Genomic DNA, 19,807 nt, shown 5'->3' on the forward strand with positions numbered 1-19,807 from the left:
CATAATGTCTTCCCCTATATAATGGGTAAACTTCAACATCGATGATGATGATGATGATGATGATGAAGACTGCAGCTCTGACGATAGCGGAGAAGAAGAGGAGTCACATGAAGTTGAAGGGGAAGATGGGGAGGGAGAGGCAGCCGATGAACTAGAACGTTATTGTTGGCCTGCACCTTACCGATATGAACCAGCTGCATCTCCCGCTGCCAGTGCAAGAGCGATGACATGGCAACAAGTCCGAGAATATAAGACCTCACGGAAATGATCGCCTGGGAAATACAGAGTGGTATGTGTGGTATGCCCCCATAGTTTAACATTAGAAAGGATATACTGTATTCTACATGATTGACACTGTAAGTTGTAACTATTTGTCTAGTAAGTAGTAGAAGAACAGACCCAGCTCGCTCACAAAGTGAGCAGCTACTCCGGCCTCCGCAAGCGGGAGCGTCCCGGCCGTGGCCTGGCCTGTCGGCCGGCGCTAGCAAGTTAAACTAGTAGATCTAACATTAGTAGTAGTCTACTAGTAGTAGTAGTCTACTAATGTTAGTACTACTACTAGTAGTAGTACTAGTACCACTAGGTCTAGTAGACTAGTAAGTAGTAATAGTAGCAGAATCTTTGGTAGTTGAGGCTACACTCTATACATTAGGGGGATTAGAGTATGTTACAGGGTGGGTCGTGGCTCAAAAAAAAAAAAAGGCCTGTTACATGTTAACCAGTTTCCCAAGGTCAGTTTCTGCTATAATTGTTATCAGTCATTTAGATGCGCCTGGACCATTTTCTAAGAAAAACCATGCCAAGATTAAGAATGATCGTCAGTTTTGGTTGAGTAGTTTTTGTTTTATGATACAAATCATACTGTGGAAGGAAGCCCTACCGCCGTGCTTGTCTACCGATGAACGCAACGGTGGGGCTGAATTCATGAGTAGGCCTAGGCCTATAAACAGGCGAGTCGCCGTAGTATTAGTACAGACACGCAGTGGTGGGGCCTATTTCACGAGTTTGCCTACAAATCTATGTAAGCTTAGCGTTGTCCGAGTGCGAAGTATCCTTTTCTCGCCACAGTCTTCATGGTCTTACAGTGAAAATAATGGATATTCAAACGTACCACAGTTGTAATCTGTATTATTGGCAGTATTAGATCCGAGACAATTCATTACACATTCTTTTGTCCAAAGGCTTATTATATTAGCCAATGACAATAGTGCAGCACAGCGCTAGCTATGCGCTCGCTAGCTCGCTCCCCTGCCAGCGCTAGCCGCCGGCGCCGGTGCTGTCGCTGCGCTGCGCTAGCCTTTGCTAGCTCGCTTGCTATGGCTAGGCTGGTCGGACAATCGATATCGACGACTCCGATCTTTGACGTCATCACAATTTAGAAGTGATAGTGCGCCGCATGCGGCGAAAGTACAAAAAGTTTTCCAAAACAGAGGAAATTGCATCCATTATGTTAACAAATATAGAAGAAAATTCAGAACAGTAAAAAACCCCGCACGACCACAGAATTACTTAGAATTTAACATTTGATATTATTACATCATTAAGGAAAATATGTCTAAACCATTTTATTAGGTTTTTAAATGCCCAGTTGAAATAATGCCATGTTTAAATACATTGATATTAAATATTCATATTCCATTTAAATGATTTGTAACAAGCATGTTTTCACATTGACAGCTACATTACAATACAATGTACTAGTAATTTGCAAACAAAGAGAGGAGAAGAATCTTATATAGATCTCCATTCGTATACAAAGGGAAAATATCTGTGATTAAATGTGTATTCTTGTTTTCTTGTAAATTCATGGCATGTTCTATTGTAGAGAGTCCTATGAAAGAACGGTATTCTATTTACTGAAGAGGAAATAATGTAAAAATCAAACGTAAATCAAATCAAGTACGTAATAGCAATTTCTGAACCATGTTAATTGGAAATGGCGTTGGCACAAATGTTTAATGTGTGCACAGATGAAAATACAGTACTCTCCGCATAATCGGGTAGGCTCGGGCAGAGCGTTTCTTACCCGATTAAGCGGAGTACCCGATTAACAGAAGAACACGTCTCATTCACAGTTGACACATGCAATGTGTGTATGTATATTGCATTGAACACTGCACCAAACATCTATATACACTGTATGCTTGAACACGCATGCTTGCACGGCACATTATACATACTGTACCTTACACCCTGCTGAGTCACGAGCAATGATTTACACTCTTTTTACGGACAAATATGTCTTCAGAAAACTCATGTTTAATCACTCCCCAAATGATCGGTCTCCTTTGCAAATTAAGCAGAGAATGCGATTACCTGATACACGTACATTAATTGTATTTTCATGTTTAATGCGATTAGCCGTGGAAAATTTGGCATTCATGATTTCTTAAAGTGTTTTATCTGTGATAAAATGTGGGAAGGAAATTATATTAGAAGAACATTATTTACCCATTTATGCGGAGAGGCAACCCGATTATCAGGTAAAGTTAATGTGCATTGGAACTGATTTTGACATTACTACCCGATTAAACGGAGTACCCGTTTAAGCGATACCCGATTACGCGGAGAGTACTGTACGTCTGTGAAGTTTGTAATCTCAAATCAATTTACTTTCCATTAAATAATATGTTGCATTATGTATGATAATCATTGTAAGTGTAATATGATGTGATGTAATGTTCTTTTTTGTCCCCGCCGAACGAGTTCGAGCAGGGGACTATGAAACGGGCTCTGTACGTGTGTGTGTCTGTGTGTCCGTGTGTGTGTCCGTGTGTGCGTCCGTGTGTGCGTCCGTGTGTGATCAAAATGTTCAATTTGCTACTTCTCTGTCATTTATGAGCCAATTTTGATTCTGTTTGCTTTATATGATAGCACTACATGGGAGCTTTGAAACTTCTACTCAGAATTTCAGTTGTGACCTTTGACCTTGACCTTTGAACTATATTGTACATTTTGCTACAAAATGCTACTCCTTCGCCATCTCTAACCCGATTTCGATTCCGTTTGCTTTATGTGATGGCACTAGGTGAGGGCTTCAAAACTTCTACACAGAATTTTGACCTTTCACCTTTGACCTTGATTTTTGACCTACTTTTTATTGTACATTGGCTACAAAATGCTACTCCGCCATTTCTAACCTGATTTCAATTCCGTTTGCTTTATGTGATGGCACTAGGTGAGGGCTTCAAAACTTCTACACAGAATTTTGACCTTTGACTTCTTTGACCTTTGACCTTGATTTTTTACCTATATTGTACATTTTGCTACAAAATGCTACTTCCGGTGGGGACATATATTACGCACAGCGTAATTTCTACTTTTCCTTGTTATTTTTTATCAAGGTACCAGCAACACATGGGCATGCTGACTTTGAGTTCACATCCAACTAGAATGAGAGGGAGAGAGGAAGATGTCTTGACTGCCATGATCTAATCTGTAAATGGCCTATCCAGCTCACAAGTAAGTGCTTACGCTTTGAAATTAGGAATATTACTTCATGAATACAAATTGATTTATGCAAGGGAATTATATCCTAATCCACATACAAAGGATAGCATTGACAATTAAATATTTGTTACTGGAATTGCAGGTGTCAAGATGACTTTCATCCTATTTAATTCATTTTCAGGAAGACATGGCTATAGAGCATCAAAGATGATAATGATAAGGACTTGATTAATGTATTAATAAGAATTAATGTTGACAGTGACATGAAGATCTAAAATACCGTACCGAGGGATTCATGATATTGTGATGATTCATTCTAATTCATGATGAATGTGTTCACATGAATTAAGGCTGATTGTTCTTTTTTGAGCCCTGTCAAAGATTTTCCTTGAATCATTGTGTTGTTGCAGTCATCCATTCACACTCACATCTGTCCTATTCTCATCTCGCAATAATTTAGAAATTACTCAGCAGATCATCTTCAAATTTGGTTTTATAAAGGAGAGATGATTATTTGGGTTTGTAGCATTAAAGTTACTGTTATGATTTTGCTGCTTATTGTGAATTCCATGGAAGCCCTGATTTTAATTGACTGTAGAGCATTTATGCCATGGTAGTAACCTTTGGATGACAAAGTTACCATAACCTTTAAGCAATGGGACTTTGATTAGTTTCAGGGTATCGAGGTGAAAGGTCAGGGGGGTCATTATATGCACGAAATTGTTGAATGTATCCAGTTGCAGTATCTGGCAAGCACTACCTTGAAATTCTTCTGAATGGAATACAAAGCTAAATGGAAAGAATTGGATATTTTGATCATGAAGTTCCCTATATTTTATATTTCATTGTGTATTCATGGTTAAATTGCTACCATTCACTATCTACTATATATGATAGATATACTAAACCGGTTAAAGGAAACACTACATCTGGAGGAAATCAAGTTCTTTATCTTTATTAGTGTACATTGTATTTGTCATTCTGTCTTTACTAGAGATTAAAATACCCATGTCACTTTCCTCATGAATTAAAGACAGATACATCACTCTTTTCCTTCTTTCTCCCTCTCTCTCTGTAGAAACAACCCTGCTAGGCTATCCGGTCCGCATCCATGTTCCGTATGAAGGACGTCAGTAGAACCTGACCTCACACATGGAATGCATCCATCTAAACTTCTCAAATGTTATCAAAATGTGCTTTCAGGACTATTATAGAGATTGAATATTAATAAACATATTATATTATATATATATAAATGTGTGAAAGACGTGTATAAGGACTTTCTCCTAATCCGTAGTATTTTTTGTTGTTGTTCTTATTTGTTGTTTTTTTCTTTAGGGATGAAGTAAAACAAGAACTGATATCAAAATGTGCACAACACTACTTGACAAACAGAATTTACAATTTGATATAAATCTACTTCCAATTTTGAGGTAGCATTAAAGGGATGGTATAGTTTTGATTTAGATGGGGCTGAGAGGGAGATTTTGTAAAATAAAGAGAACCCTCTTACAAAATATAAAAGAGTTAACAATACCAAGAGGAATTAAAAATTTATTTGTTAAAAATTAGTTTTGAAATGGCTGAGATGTACAAAAACAAAGAGGTCCTAATAAATGATGGGACCCACTTTCAATTAGGATAATTTTGTGTTACTTTTTTTTTATGCGTCCGCCACGAAGTGGTGCCGGAGGCATTATGTTTTCGGGTTGTCCGTCCGTCCGTACGTCCGTACGTCTGTACGTACGTCCGTACGTACGTCCGTCCGCTTTTACGCGATAACTTGAGTAATATTGACTGGAATTTTACCAAACTTGGTCCAAGTATGGGGTATGATGGGGCAATTATTTGATAAGATTTTGGGTGAAATCGGCTAAAGGTCATAGGTCAAAGGTCAAGGTCAAATCATGAAATTGTATCCGTTTACGCGATAACTCAAGACTGGATGGAGCAAATTTCACCAAACTTTGTTGGAGGATGATGTATGATGGGACAATTACTTGATTAGTTTTTCAGTGAAATGGGACAGAGGTCAAAGGTCAAAGATCAAGGTCAAATCCTAAAATTTATCTGTTTACGTGATAACTCAAAACTGGATGAAGCAGCTTTCACCAAACTTGGTCCAAGGGTGATGTATGATGAGGCAATTAGTTGAGTAGATTTTAGTGACATTGGCAAGAGGTCAAAGGTCAAAAGGTCAAGGTCAAATGCTACAAATGTTGCAATTTCCCCCATATCTATGCAATGCCCGAAGGTATTTTCTTGAAACTTGGTGTGGACATGTACTACTGCATAAAGATTCTCCAGAGAGAGTTTCATGTCATAAGGTCAAAAGGTCAAAGGTTACATGAAAATGTTGCAATATCACTTTTCTCACAAATGGTTCAATGTATCTTCGTGGAACTTGGTACATACGCATGTACTGACTGGCAGGGATTATCTAGGGAATTTAGGGGTCATGTGTCAATAGTCAGGGGTCAAAGGTCAAGGTCAAGTCGTCAAAATTTTACTATTTCCCTCATATACTAGTATATGCAGTGCTTGCATTATTAGTTTCAAAACTTAATACATGCATTACATAATGGAGATTCTCCAGGAAATTTCCAGCCAAAAGGTCAAAGGTTAAGGGTCAAAGGCCAGGTTTCAATGCCCTCCTCCTCCCCCCCCCCCCCCCCCCCCACAAAAAAAAAATTATATTTTGTACTGTCATTACACTCTTTTTTCATACCTTGGAAATTACTCAAAGCATAAACTTATAGAAGGGTTCGTCAGAATTCAAGTAAAAATTCTCAATTCCCCAAATATGTGTACCGGCACTCTTAGAAAATTATAGCAAACCCAGTTCAAGGAAAGTGAACATTTAAGACATTTCTGACAAACCTGTCATTCCAATATTTTGCCAGTTATGTGAAACTGTCATGGATCACACATTGTGAAGACATTGTACTATACGCCTATTGGGAGAATCATGCATTATGGCGGAGGCATCAGTCGCCATAGTGACATTTCTAGTTTTTACTATTTCTCTGCCATTTCTTCATCTTCATCAAACAAACTTCAAATCACTCGTATAATTGGATGCCTTTTCACATTTCAGGGCCCCGTTTTATCAAGATAACGTTAGCGTTGATTGTGAAATCAATGCTAACTTTATCCAACTTGAAGTCCGCTATAACTTTAAATCATTTGTAAGTTTCCGTTTTACGAAGAGACTTAATTGTCAATTATAGTTATAGCTCATCACAATGACTTAATTATTGATTTAGTCAAAACAAAAAACACGGGACGAGGCTGGTTTCTGGTACTGTCTGCTTAAAAACAATACAATACATAAAGCAAAACAAACAACAAAATCATGAATGTATTGTTTGCCACATAACACAGCCACGGAAGCGTAGTCTGCTAGTGCGCGGCAGTATGATTAGCGCTACAGCCGCTGAATTAGCAGTATATTTGCAACAGAACCGCAAAATATACAGTTGTTTTGCGTTATATTGACGAAAGTCGCTAGATCTAGCACATCTCGAGCTCATTAATGAAAATCTGCGTACACGTGTACCGTAAAGATCCCACACACTGCTCTACGTAGGATCTCAGTATTAAAATCTAACGTTATAACATGACATGGATGTAAAAAACGTACATTATACAGTAACTGACTGTCCAAGGTGAAGTTCGTGTATGCATTGTTTCAAACCTGGTGTGTTAACGTGTAGGATTATGGAAACTTGGTGACTACAGTAGCTTGTTTTTACCTCTACAGCGCAGATCGTCGTTGTAAAGAATAGATTGCGAGTCTACATGTCGAAATTCTAGACCTATAGTAGATGCTCTATGATCTAGTCTGCAGTGTCCAATATGGTAAGTACAAACGACTCGCTAGGCCTTACGTTAGGCCTATTCACTGGTTAGATCTTGCTGTCGTACTCGGTGCTATAGAATTAAACTCTTTATTTTCTGTATAGGCCTACTGAACTCTTAATTAGTACCAGGTATTTATTGAAGAACTAGCTCTACGTAGGCCTACGCACGTCAGAAATCACTGGTTTCCTTTGCATTAATGGGTTCTTTGGCAAGATATGCATTGCACACAGACGCGGTTCTAGTTACCAGGGAGGTGTTAAGCCCAGCTCACACCTTTGCAGTTTTAGCTGCGTAGAGCTGCGTCAGCCGAACGCAGCCTTAAAGCAGCCTAACGCAGCACTCCGCTGCAAAATATTTAGTAGCAGTCACATTAATGCGTTGTAGCTCGTATATTTTTAACAAAATGATTGCCTACGGTTGCCTTAAGTTGCGTTTCACCTCGCCCTAGCTCGCTTTTGCTCGTAACAGTACGATTCAATACGAAGATTGCTCGCCCCGTTGTGCGTGTACCTCGTTCGCCACTCGTTCGTTGCTTGCTAGCATCTCGCACTAGCTCGCTAGCAGCTCGCATTAACTTGTTTCTCCTCGTTTCACTGCTCATCCACTCGACTGTTGCTCGTTTCAGCTCGATCCGCTGCGTATCAGTTCGCCCTGCTGCGTATTAGCTCGTAGAGAGTTGCACTGGTATATAAATTTTTGACATTTCACAATTACGGGGGGGGGGGGGGGGGGCACAAAGGACTTTTTTGGTTCAAATTCTTCCAAAAACACCAAATCTGGTACACATGTTGCCAATAACATGTATACTATTTCAATTTTTGATGGGCGCCAAGAAGGGCGCCCTCCGGCCATATTAGCCAAATCCAATATGGCCGCCATCTGAAATTCAAAAGTCACTTGAATTGTTTAAAAAGGTGAACATTTCACAATCATTTTCAAAATCTGTATTATGGGTCTTCTGGGTCAATGAAATCGATTCTGATGTTGTTTTCATGGTCTGAAGTCAACTTTTCCTTATAGGGTCACCCTAAATGTCGCTTTGGATCAAGACACTATTTTCATTACAGGTTATTTCGAAATGGCTTGCCTATGGTCACTATAGCAGGAATGACAACATTGCTAATTACCTGCAGTTGTTGAGGACTGAACAGAGCATATTACTGTGTGTATGTGTGTTTTTTTTTTTATTACTTTTCAGCGATATACATTGTGTGGTAATACAATCCGAGAAAAAAAAGATTTTCCACAAAACCTACAATAGCAGCGGGAAACTCAGTTTGAGGTGTTTTTAAAAACTGAAATGTTTGGATGTGATGTTGCTGAAAGAACACAATCATTACAAAAGCTTCATGATTTGATAAGCAATTTGTGTTTCTTATGTCAACTAAATGAATATTAATTAAATCTAATTAGATTTTGTTTTCACAGATAAATACGCAGTCATAGCGAGCTAAAGCGAGCAGCATCGAACAGGAACGAGGTAAGGCGAGGAGGAACGAGGGAGCGACGGACGAGCTAGATTCGCAATGTAGCGAGCTACATCTGCAATGGTCCTTGCTAATGCGAGCAGAGTACCAGCTAGGAACAGCGTGTGGTGATGCGAGCTAAAGCGAGGTAATGCAAACGAAAGCAAGGCTATGCGAGGTGAAGCGAGCAGGTATCGCAGCCATACACAGTGAAACGCAATTCAAAGTAAAAGCTGCGTTGGTCTGCGTTAAGCAGCTCGTTGTCGCTCGTACCTTGTTCGTCCTTGCTCGCATTTGCTGGTTGCCCCTCGTCTTAGCTCGTATGGATTTTGATCTTGCGTTCAGTTGCGGATGTTTGAAAAAATTTCAAACTAGCGAGCTGGAACGCAAAGCCTCTGCGTTAGTCTGTGTATTGACCTCGTATTAGCTCGTTTCATTGCGTAGTGCTGCGTTGGGCTGCGTTAGACTGCGTTCGGGCAATACGCAGCTGAACGCAAGCTCGAAACGCAAAGGTGTGAGCTAGGCTTTATAGAAGGAGAGACAACTCCTGCTCTCCTTTGAAGTCATGCACGGCACTGCCGAGAAGTTATGCGCTTAACTACAGGTGGAATTCAGGTGTTTTGACAAAAGAGAGCATCAATAATCGGGACTAGCGCTCTCACATCTCGAAATACTTGCCCCTACTGCATTTCGCTCTCTCTCTTTCAATGTGATGGCAACAATGAATTTGTGTACCTTGAATTGGAGCAGCGAATCAAAGTGCAGTGTAAAACTGACAGTTTTAACAGCAAATAGTTTAAAAGCACGCTGGAGCACGCTTTACCGGAGTACTTTATTTGAAAGATCAAAATATCCCAGATTAAAGGATAGAAAACTAACATGCGGAAATGTGCGCATTATAGAAAAATATTAGGTTTTTAAGAGGGACTAATTTTCATTTCATTTCGATTTGCGAATTACGAAGAAACTAGAAATACATGTTTATAATATTGAATTCTTTCCTAAATTACTCTTAATCAATTTGAGTATTTCATGTAAAATTTTACGGGAAATAAAGCTTGTAATTCAACGAAAGGTGAAATGCGTTCTTCGTCTTTGAACTTCGCCTTGCAACTAGAGCGGTGCCGAGCATGACTTCAAAGCGTATAGTGGAATGCTAGACATCGCATTAGTAACGCCTTGACCCCAAACATGTGTTTGCATGAATTACGAAGAGTTGTCTCTCCTTCTATAACACCTCCCTGTAGTTACTCGGTTACTTGCCCTTGCTGGCGATGGCTTGATTGGCGAGCGGGTGGGCCAGGGCGCCGGTGCGCAGGCTGGGATTGAGACGGCTGTCTATGGTGTTTGCGTGCAGCAGTCGCGTAAGAAATGCCTACCGATCGTGAATTTCATGCAAGGAAAAGACCATAATTACATGAAAGAGACGCAACTAAATGTTAGAGAAAGTGAGCAGTAGTATTTGTGACAAGACCCCAGCTAGACGAGGAAAGTGTGACAGTCATCTTTCTTCTGTAAATTGCCTTACAATTAAGTGAGAAAACTTATATGTTGATTTGGGATGAAGTTGGAGTTGATTTCAAGTCTGGGTCTCTTAATAAAACGGACTTGAAGTTTATTTGGAAGTTAATCATTGATTAAGTGGACTTAGAGTTGATATGAGAAGTTAATCATAGATTATCTTGACTTAACATTAAATTTATCTTTTGATAAAACGGGGCCCAGAAGTTGTTTCCCATGTTCTTGCAAAAAGTTAAAGTCTGAATCTCCATCTCAACCAAGATTATACCATGCCTTTGAGAAACCAGAGATACAAGGTGCATAGTTCTTGGAAATCAATCCTGTTATTTCCTTTGAATTCCAAGTGCCAATACTTTAATCCTGTCAGATTGGAATGTATTTTGCTTTTGTTTTTGTTGGGGGGGGGGGGTTCAACAGAAGGGAAAGTGATCTTTGCCTTTCTTCATCAGATGGAAGAAAAGAATATGACATGTTGGTCAGCAAAAAAGAAAACTGCACGTTGAGGTGCTTAAAAAATAGATAACTTTACAGAGGAAGAGTTTGGTGAATCTGACGGGAAATAGCACAGAGCATGTTTTTCTAGTTTTAGATATAAAAGAATAGTGTGTACACTAAAGGAACAAATATATGATAAAGGTTCCAATTCAAAGTACAAGAAGTAGTAAAAAGAGAATGGACTGGCGAAGATGTACAGTATATATGTTTTGCCAGGTTTATTTCACATGTGCCATTATTGTCATGATGTTGCTAATAGTAATATATGTTAGCTATTTTAGGGCCCCAGCAATGTAGTCTGGTATTTGGAATTAGGAAAGTACTGAGTATTTGAAAGATGCATCATCCATGCACTTTGGAGAGGTGATATATATATATATATATTTTTTTTTTTTTTTTTTTCACTGAGAGACAAACACTCAGTACAGATATTTTTTTATCACACTGGTCTGCAGAACACAAGAATAATATCAGACTAAAGGTAGATTTTTAAAAATTTGGCAGTCACCTTAATTTAGCTGTACACTTTTGCAAAATGAGTGACGAAAGATCAAAGCAACAGCGTAGTCATTATTAGCTAGGATATGTGACAACAAACTGAAAAAGATAGAGATATTGAAATATTGCTTCAAGAGAAGATTTTGTTTTTCCAGCTGGTGTAACATTTATGATAGTGGACACTAAGCATATGTCACATAAAAAATGGAGTTTATCAATGCAGTTAATGTAGTCAGTGCAATTTGTATTGTTGATTTTCAAAGATGTTCAAAGATGATTTTCAAGATGTATGTCACAGAGATTTGTTTATAATAAACATTTTCACTGAGGACTAATTCTTAAATGCTTTTAATCATTTGAGAAGATTGCTTTCAGATGGAAATTTTCTTGTTTTTAAAAGTTCACAAATCGAGACTGATGTTCTTTACCTTTCAAAACGAAATACTGTTGAAGACAAATTTATATTTTGCAAGATTCAAGCATGTTCTTAATATGTATGCTATTTTATCAGCATTTTGGTAACCAGCAACAAAGATGTCAAGTGCTTCTATTTTAGTAAATGTACGCCAATGACATTCATTGTTTTGAAAAAAGAAAAATTTCCTCGATTTATTTCATTGTGTGTTGATATAGTCTGTGAACACTGTGAGATGGTGGTTGTGGGCGTGTGCACGTTGTGTAGTACTTTCTGTTGGTTGACTGGGAATTTAGAGTATTCGTGATAACTGAAATGATTTTTTTTTTTTTACAAAGATGTGATAATATAGAACAAAAAGAAATCGAAATGAAAGCAAACCATTCGTTACACACAAATGTCTGCTCCAAGGACATAGAACTTGGCCAAGGATAAATATAATATGCAAGACTCAATGATTTAACCGACTTAATGATAGGAAGGGGAAATGAGGCTGTTATTGCATTGTACGCATTTCACATCTACTTTCTCTTTTTTTTTTTTCTTTCTTTTTTGAGGATGATATTTGCCTTGCTTTTCCACACAAATCCGGGATACATGTAAAAAATTCTTATGTGCTATCATCGAATGAAGTGTGCTTTCGAAACAACGTTGATTTACGGTTTTCAAAGTTTTCACACAATCAATCATCATAAAAGAAACATTTAGTAAGTTTTCTGTGGGAGGATAGGTCAAAATAAAACGCAAATACAGTGAAACCCCGTTATAACGAGGTCCGTGGGACCGGCGATATTACCTCGTTATAACCGGTACCTCGTTATAACCGTACGCATCGAAAACAAAGAAAAACATAAGCACGACATCGGAATATACCCATCAATGAAACTTGAGAACATCCTTTGCGTTGTTATTACACAATTATGGATCATTATTCTTGAGATAATAAAAGGAAATTATTTTTGAATTAGACGAAAAAGTAAGGGTTGAAATGAGTTCATTCTTTATTGTAATTGTTTGTTAATTTTTCCTAACAGCAGCGCAAATGGAGTAAAATACAGGCGTTGTTTACCGTAACTTGCGAGGTATTTTTACGCTGTTGGTGCCCAGCGGGAATGCGATGATTTCATGAATCATTTCGACTGTAATCTTGTACAATATATGATCGTTGCGCTCGAAGGGACTAAAAATGCGTTCATTATTTTCTTCTGAAAATCTCTTCGCGTTCTGTACATCCGTTCGTGAAAAAAATGTGACAGGATTGAATGTGGCAGGTTACGTTGTGATCCTTTTTACGCAAATCTGCACCTCATAAACCATTCTGAAAGAAAGAAAAATCTTCATTGTGAAATGCAGTGTTAAAATTGTGATAATGAACAAACCCAGATCTATTCAAACTAATAAATGCGTTTGTTTTTTTCTGATGTAGGTTAAAATACGTTATTCAATTATTTTTACGCTACTGTCGCCTGGCGAGATCGCGATAATTTCAGAATAACATACATGCGTTGTTTACCGTTAACTTGCGAGGTATTTTACGCTCATGGAGCGCTGCCGGAATTCGATTATTTCATGAATCATTTCGGCTGTAATTTTATACAATGTATGATCGTTGCGTCCGAAGGGATTAAAAATGCGTTCTTTATTTTCTTTCGAAAATCTCTTCGCATTTTGTACATCCTTGAACTGTTAAATGCGTTTGTTTCTTTTTCCAAACACCGATTAAGTAGGTTAACTTGCGTTATTCAACTATTTTTACGCTACTGTAACCCGGCGAGATCGCGATGATTTTATTTATCATTTCGGCTTTAATCATACACACTCATATTTAAATTATCATTTGTTAAATGATAGGCCTAATGAACAAATCCAGATCTATTCAAATTAATAAATGCGTTTGTTTCTTTTTCTGAACACCGATTAAGTAGGTTAACATGCGTTATTCAACTATTTTTACGCTACTGTCACCCGACGAGATCGCGATGATTTCTGTAATTATTTCGGCTTTAGTCATACACACTCATATTTAACTTATCATTTGTTAAATGATGATGAACAAATCCAGATCTATTCAAATTATTAAATGCGTTTGTTTCTTTTTCTGAACACCGATTAAGTAGGTTAACATGCGTTATTCAATTATTTTTACGCTACTTTCAGCCGGCGGGATCGCGATGATTTCATTAATTATTTTGGCTTTAATCATCCACACTCATATTTGCTAAGCAGCAAAAGATTTGGAAGTTGGAACTAAAAATGGAAAGGATATAATGATGAACTGCACACGCATTCTAATTGCCCAGTTTTGGCCACATTAGTGTCGCTACATGAAAGTTTTTAAATGCATTATCTTTTTTTCTTTTTTTGTTCTCGTTTCGGTGTGGTCTGCCCTAATATCACGCACGCCTATCTCGCGAAAAAGAAAATCAAATGATTATGTTTAATGATTTATTAGTGACATCGGAAGGCATTCCTGTGTCTTATCGCGTGATTTAGAAGAAAACATGAAAGAAACGGTTCTCTGCAAAACGGAAAAAAGATGTGGATAGCGTGAATTCGGTTTTCAGTGTTTCGTTTGTCGCGTGTTTGCAAGCGGCAATTTTGTCAAGAAATGGAACCTCGTTATATCCGATCAAATTGCTAATGTTTTTCTTTATCATGATGCACCGAAATTGTCCTCGTTATAACCGGAATCTCGTTATAACCGATTCGTTCTGCCATAGGTTTACACGCAAAGGAAAACGGGATTGACGCGATCACCTCGATGTAAGCGGTTCCTCGTTATAACCGAACTCGTTATAACGGGGTTTCACTGTACCTTACCTTATAACATTACAAAAGTAAAAGTGATTTCGCCCTACCCCTTCAGGGCTGCGTTTCAGGGCCTGAGAATGAAAACAAGCATTGTATCGATAGCCATGAATTCCCAAGCATACTGGGGAGGGGGGGGGGGGGGGTGAATATGCAGGATGGGATATTTGGCATCGTAATTTTCCCCAGTAAAATGTGATTTGTTATCACAGTTGCCATGACAACCATTTCCAAACATAGTAAAAAATTTATATATAACTCCTAAGTTTTATTGTTAAACCTAGATTAGTACATTTTTTTGCACAAAACTGTTTCAATATTTTTGTATGTTTTGCAAACATGAATATTTGAAAATTTCTGGGAGTGTCCCAATAATGCCCAGTTGCCATGGTAACATCACTACTGACCACCCCTCTATGTAATTTTTAGGGCAAAGAAGCACATTTAATTCATATCAAGGTGCCACAAAGGGTTTTTTGCAGTCAACTCTCCAACCCGTCCATTGACTTCGCCGATTATGTAAGATAAATACCTGTACGCACTTAGCATGTTACAATATATATTCAAAATGTGCGTCACTCCAGTAAAAATACATCGTTCCATTTAGGATAACATAAAAACAGGTTATCTTTCACCTAATCTCATAATTTCTTTGATGCATGTGACATCAGAACATATATTACATTTTGAATAAATAAACACTTTTGAATAGATGGATTTAGGTAGTTTAAAAAAACTTTGAAATATGGGTAGATTTCACAAAGTACAATTTTGAGCAAATCACGGTTTTATGTTCCATTGCGCCATATGCTGTATGTGCGTGTAATATTCTACATTCAAATGTATATTAGTCAGGCTTTGAACTTGAAATAGAAGATAACACATTTGTAGTTTGAAAGGTATTTATCGACTATTGCTTATTTCGATTAAAAAAAAAAATTGTGATTTTTGACATTCTTTTAGATTTTGCACTAAAAAAGGCATTTTTCGGCTAAAACACGCTTGACATCCGGCCGTACGCTAAACTTCGGTATTTATGCACGACTTTCAGCTGGAAAACTAAGCATTAACAAATTTTGCCGTCCAAAGAAAAAAAAATCGTCTTGGCTGGCCGACTACTAGTTGTAGCACCGGATCTAATTGTAGGCTTCAGAATCGGTCTAAACAGTATTGTCCTAGAAAGTTACATGTAGGTACAGTATGTGATGTGATCTATGCAGAGAAGTATCAGATGATATTGTGCTGCTGATGTGAAACCTTTTGTCTAGACGATGATGATAATGATAACTAGAAAAGCACTCAGAGAGAGCAAACCTCCGCCATGCAGCTCACTTGCACCCATACACACTTGCTGAAAATTGCTTAACTTTCACTGATAAAGAAGCCTCTGATTTCCTCATCAGCTTTCTGCTTCTGTGCGATGCTCTGAGCATGGATATGCAATCCTCAATTACATGCAGCTTGAACTTCTGAGTTCGTTGACCCTATTTGCAAAAAGATTAAAAGTTCATTTAAAAAATAATAAAAATTCCTGGATTACTACCAAGATGGAATCATGTTATCCTTGTGTCATTATCAAAGTTTCCTGTAAGTTTCACCCAAATCTGTTCACTACTCATTGAGTTATTTTGCAAACAAACAAACAAACCAATGCCAACAAAAAGATAACCTCCTTGGAGGAGGTAATAATGATAAGGGTATCAATAATGGCCCTTGTCACTCTGCCTGAGTGCTCAAAAGGCAAGAAAAATGAAGGGAAAAGAAGCAACATTTATGGTGTATGATTCGTTTATTAACTGTAGCTGAATATGAATTTATGACCTTCCATGGAAAAGAACTAATCCACTGATTTCCAGGAAGGACTCTAATAATCATCATTTGATTATTTTTTCACTTAAACACAGGAGTGTCCTCGCCTGTGTGTCATGTGAAGATGGTTTCTATCAAGACAAGCCGAATAACTGCACGGAATGCTACCCCTGTTCAGAGTGTCCGTCAGGTTACAGATTATCTCAAAACTGCACAGCCAGAAGGGATACTGAATGCGAGCTTGAAGTGACATCCACAACTGCCACAACTCCTGATGACGTGCAGAGGCAGTGGAAGACAGCTCCAAACGACAGAACTGTGAATGATGACCCCCAAGGTATGGTTATATGATTAATTATATTAGGGGAAAAAATATAACTTTTGAGTTTTATATCAACAAAGGCATGTTTTGCCATATACTCAAATAAATGAATCAATGAAATTCTATATCCCCTCCTGTCTGCTATCAGAAAAAAAAAAATTCAACCTAGCTGTAATATCTAACTTGTTTAGCGCATTGTATGGAATGGCAGTGTGGTAATTCGTTTTGTGTGTTTGTGTATATTTGTTCCTTCCTCCTTCCATGCAAGCCAGACATCATAAACATAAAAGCAAAATTCAAGACATGCGCACACAAAACCATCCCTTAGTTTGAGTTCCTTGATGCTTGCCCCAAGTACTGTAAAACGAGGAATTTTCGCATGCACTTTAATTTCGCGAATTTCGCGAAATTAAAATGCACGCGAAAGTTCTTGTTTACATTTGATATATACATTGAACGCCAGTGGCACTTCGCGAAAATTTCATGCCACGAAAAAGGCTGTCGGCTCCAATTCGCGAAAATTTCATGCCGCGAATGTATCATGTTTTACAGTATGCATAAGTTGTAGATGCCTCTTATTAAATTTTGGGTCATATCTATTAAGGTCATAGGTTTAACTTGAGCAATAAATGTCATCTTCTAGCCATGATATAGCTGTAGCTAGGTGTGTCAAGTGGGAATAATATATCTATTCTCCTATTTCAAGCACATGGATATCTTACGCATTGGAGGTCTGATAAGAATTAATTTGGCATAAAGCATAGAAATCAGGCAATATTGGCTTGCGGCAGAGAGGATTGAAGGTCAAAGGTCAAAATCACTGAATTTCATCTAGATATGATTGAAGTGTCATGCTTAGATATACATGTATCTCCAGTTTCAACTTTCTGGTCCAGGTTTGCGCTACAACTCTCTGAGATTGCACGCCTAATGATTTTAGATGAATACCCGGTGAATAACCGGTATTGACTTCAAACATGGCAGAAATACCTTTACAAAAAGTGAAAAACCCTTGTAGTGATTAGAGTAGCTATGAATATTAAAGTATGAAAGCAAATCAATATTATCATTATGACTTGTACTGTCATTTTCAACCATAAAAGTATGGCATAAATTCCTCTTTCAGATCTATAAACAATACTTTCAAACAATATTGGCAGCCTGCATTAGATTCCCACATTAGTATGAATATTTGATGAGTTTTCTTATCCTGGAATAAAACGCTGTAACTTTTTATCAATGTGATAATCATTGTTTTATTGTGATTACAAACAAAAAGAATCTGAATAAAATCGTTCCTGTATTTTGAACTGGTTTATAGTGCTCTTTTACCTACAAATTAAAACAAGCAAAGACCAGTTGGTACTCTACCAGAAAGCAAGTTTGTTACAATACTGTAGATACTAGTACCAGCAATATACCTAGTTACAATTTCTCCAGTTTGTATTCTAAAACCCAAAGTGCTCCATGTATACTCTTTTATAAATCATATATTTCTACTCAAATTATGTATTGCTTACTGTAAAAGTGGAAATTTTCGCGCATTTTGCGCAACCCGAAACTAGCGCGAAAATAAAAGCACGCGAATATTTTTGCTTGCCATATGTTCCAGTAGTTGATGTCTTGATTCCGCGGAATTAAAAACACGCGAAACTCTTCTTACCCTGCCGAGCGCGAAAAATTAGTTGCGCGAAAATAACACTTTTACAGTATCTGGATTACATACATTTGAAGTTATTAGCAAAGATCAAAAGGACTTCTTTTTTGTAATGTTTATAAATCAAGGTTGCCCTAGAACTCATTCGGATTATTCATATATCTTATATGGCCAGATTGGATGTTATGTGGAACAAAGCAAGAAACTTTATATTTCCATAGATTATGAAACAGACAAAAATCACTCTAAAAGTAAGCAAATTTGTTGTGGCGAAAGTGTCATTGAGCTACTGCTGTATCATTGGCCTGAACACAAACTCTCCACTTGTTCATGTATACATTTTGTTTGCATAAATTTATGTTGATTTGTAATTATTAGTGGCAAGTATTATTCCTTTAAAGGGGAGTTATAGTTACTATGTATTGAGCCAAATATGTCTCTTTTTTAACCTCTGCCAAGAAGGTTTGCCAGCATTGGTTGGTTTGTTTGTTTGTCTGTGTGCAAAATGACTCTTAAAAGTTGTAAAATTATTTGGATGAAACTTACAGGAAAGGTTGGTAATGACATAAGAAACAGATGATTAAATTTTGGTAGTGATCCAGGAATTTTTATGAATTTTTGAAGGATTTTTTATCTTTTGGCAGGTAGGGTCAGTGAACTTAGGAGTTCAACATGAGTGTATTTGAGGTTTGCATATGCGCACTAATGTGCTTGCTCTGCATGGGCGACGCGCTGCGCAGCTGGAAGCTGATGATGTAAACAAAAGGCTTCTGTATTGGGAAATTAGGTGATTTTCAACATGTATGTGTGAGTAGAAATCAGTGATGGAAATCACTGATCTCTATGGAAAAACGAGATAAGTGCAGGCCTCGAAATAGGATTTTGGAGGGGCAAGGCCATTAAATGTTAGAAAAGGGCACTTTTTCCAAGAGGCCAGGGCACTTAGGTCAGTCAGAGGGGCACCAAGGCCACATTCGAAAGGGCATGTTGGGTGTTTATACGTGATGTGAATGCCCCATAGAGCTGTATGCTATCGACCGTGCTGCTACACTCCATTATAAAATGGGTTCAAGAATGTAGCCCATAGGAAGCGCTGAAATGAGTCACGTGTGCTTTGGTTACTAGTACTCAGTCCCATTGCACTGCGTGTTAAATCATATTGCCGATCGTCTGTGCGCGCGGCGGCTCCTTTGAATTGCATGCATACGCGCTGTCAATCCTGTAAACAACTTCTAGTTCGGACTGCCGGCCGGCCGGCCTTTCTTCCCTTGTGCATAAAAGTGTGGCGTACGTAACATACGTACAGTGTACAGTAGACCAAGCGTTGTGGGACCGGACGCGTACATGGAGTCACTTTGAAGGGCAAATCCAACGATTTAGCAGGTTAATTCTCACGCCGTTTTCAGAGTATGTTGTCTAGTAGGCCTATATGAGGAGTCTATATCAAGTCTTTAAGGTAAAGGGTGCATATTCTATGTAAAATAAGTAAGTTTTCATGCGGG

The 19,807-nt window shown here is 38.0% G+C and overlaps 1 protein-coding gene across 1 annotated transcript in view; it reads left to right on the plus strand.

Moving 5' to 3' along the window:
• The window catches only part of LOC140243797 (uncharacterized), a 63,908-nt gene that overhangs the window by 36,061 nt on the left and 8,040 nt on the right, over positions 1-19,807 (plus strand). Inside the window, exon 2 of the mRNA XM_072323468.1 lies at positions 16,422-16,663. Within this exon, the coding sequence (XP_072179569.1) occupies positions 16,422-16,663 (242 nt within the window). The remainder of the gene's footprint in view (positions 1-16,421; positions 16,664-19,807) is intronic.

Source organism: Diadema setosum, chromosome 2, assembly GCF_964275005.1.
Source record: "Diadema setosum chromosome 2, eeDiaSeto1, whole genome shotgun sequence".
NCBI lineage: Eukaryota > Metazoa > Echinodermata > Echinoidea > Diadematoida > Diadematidae > Diadema > Diadema setosum.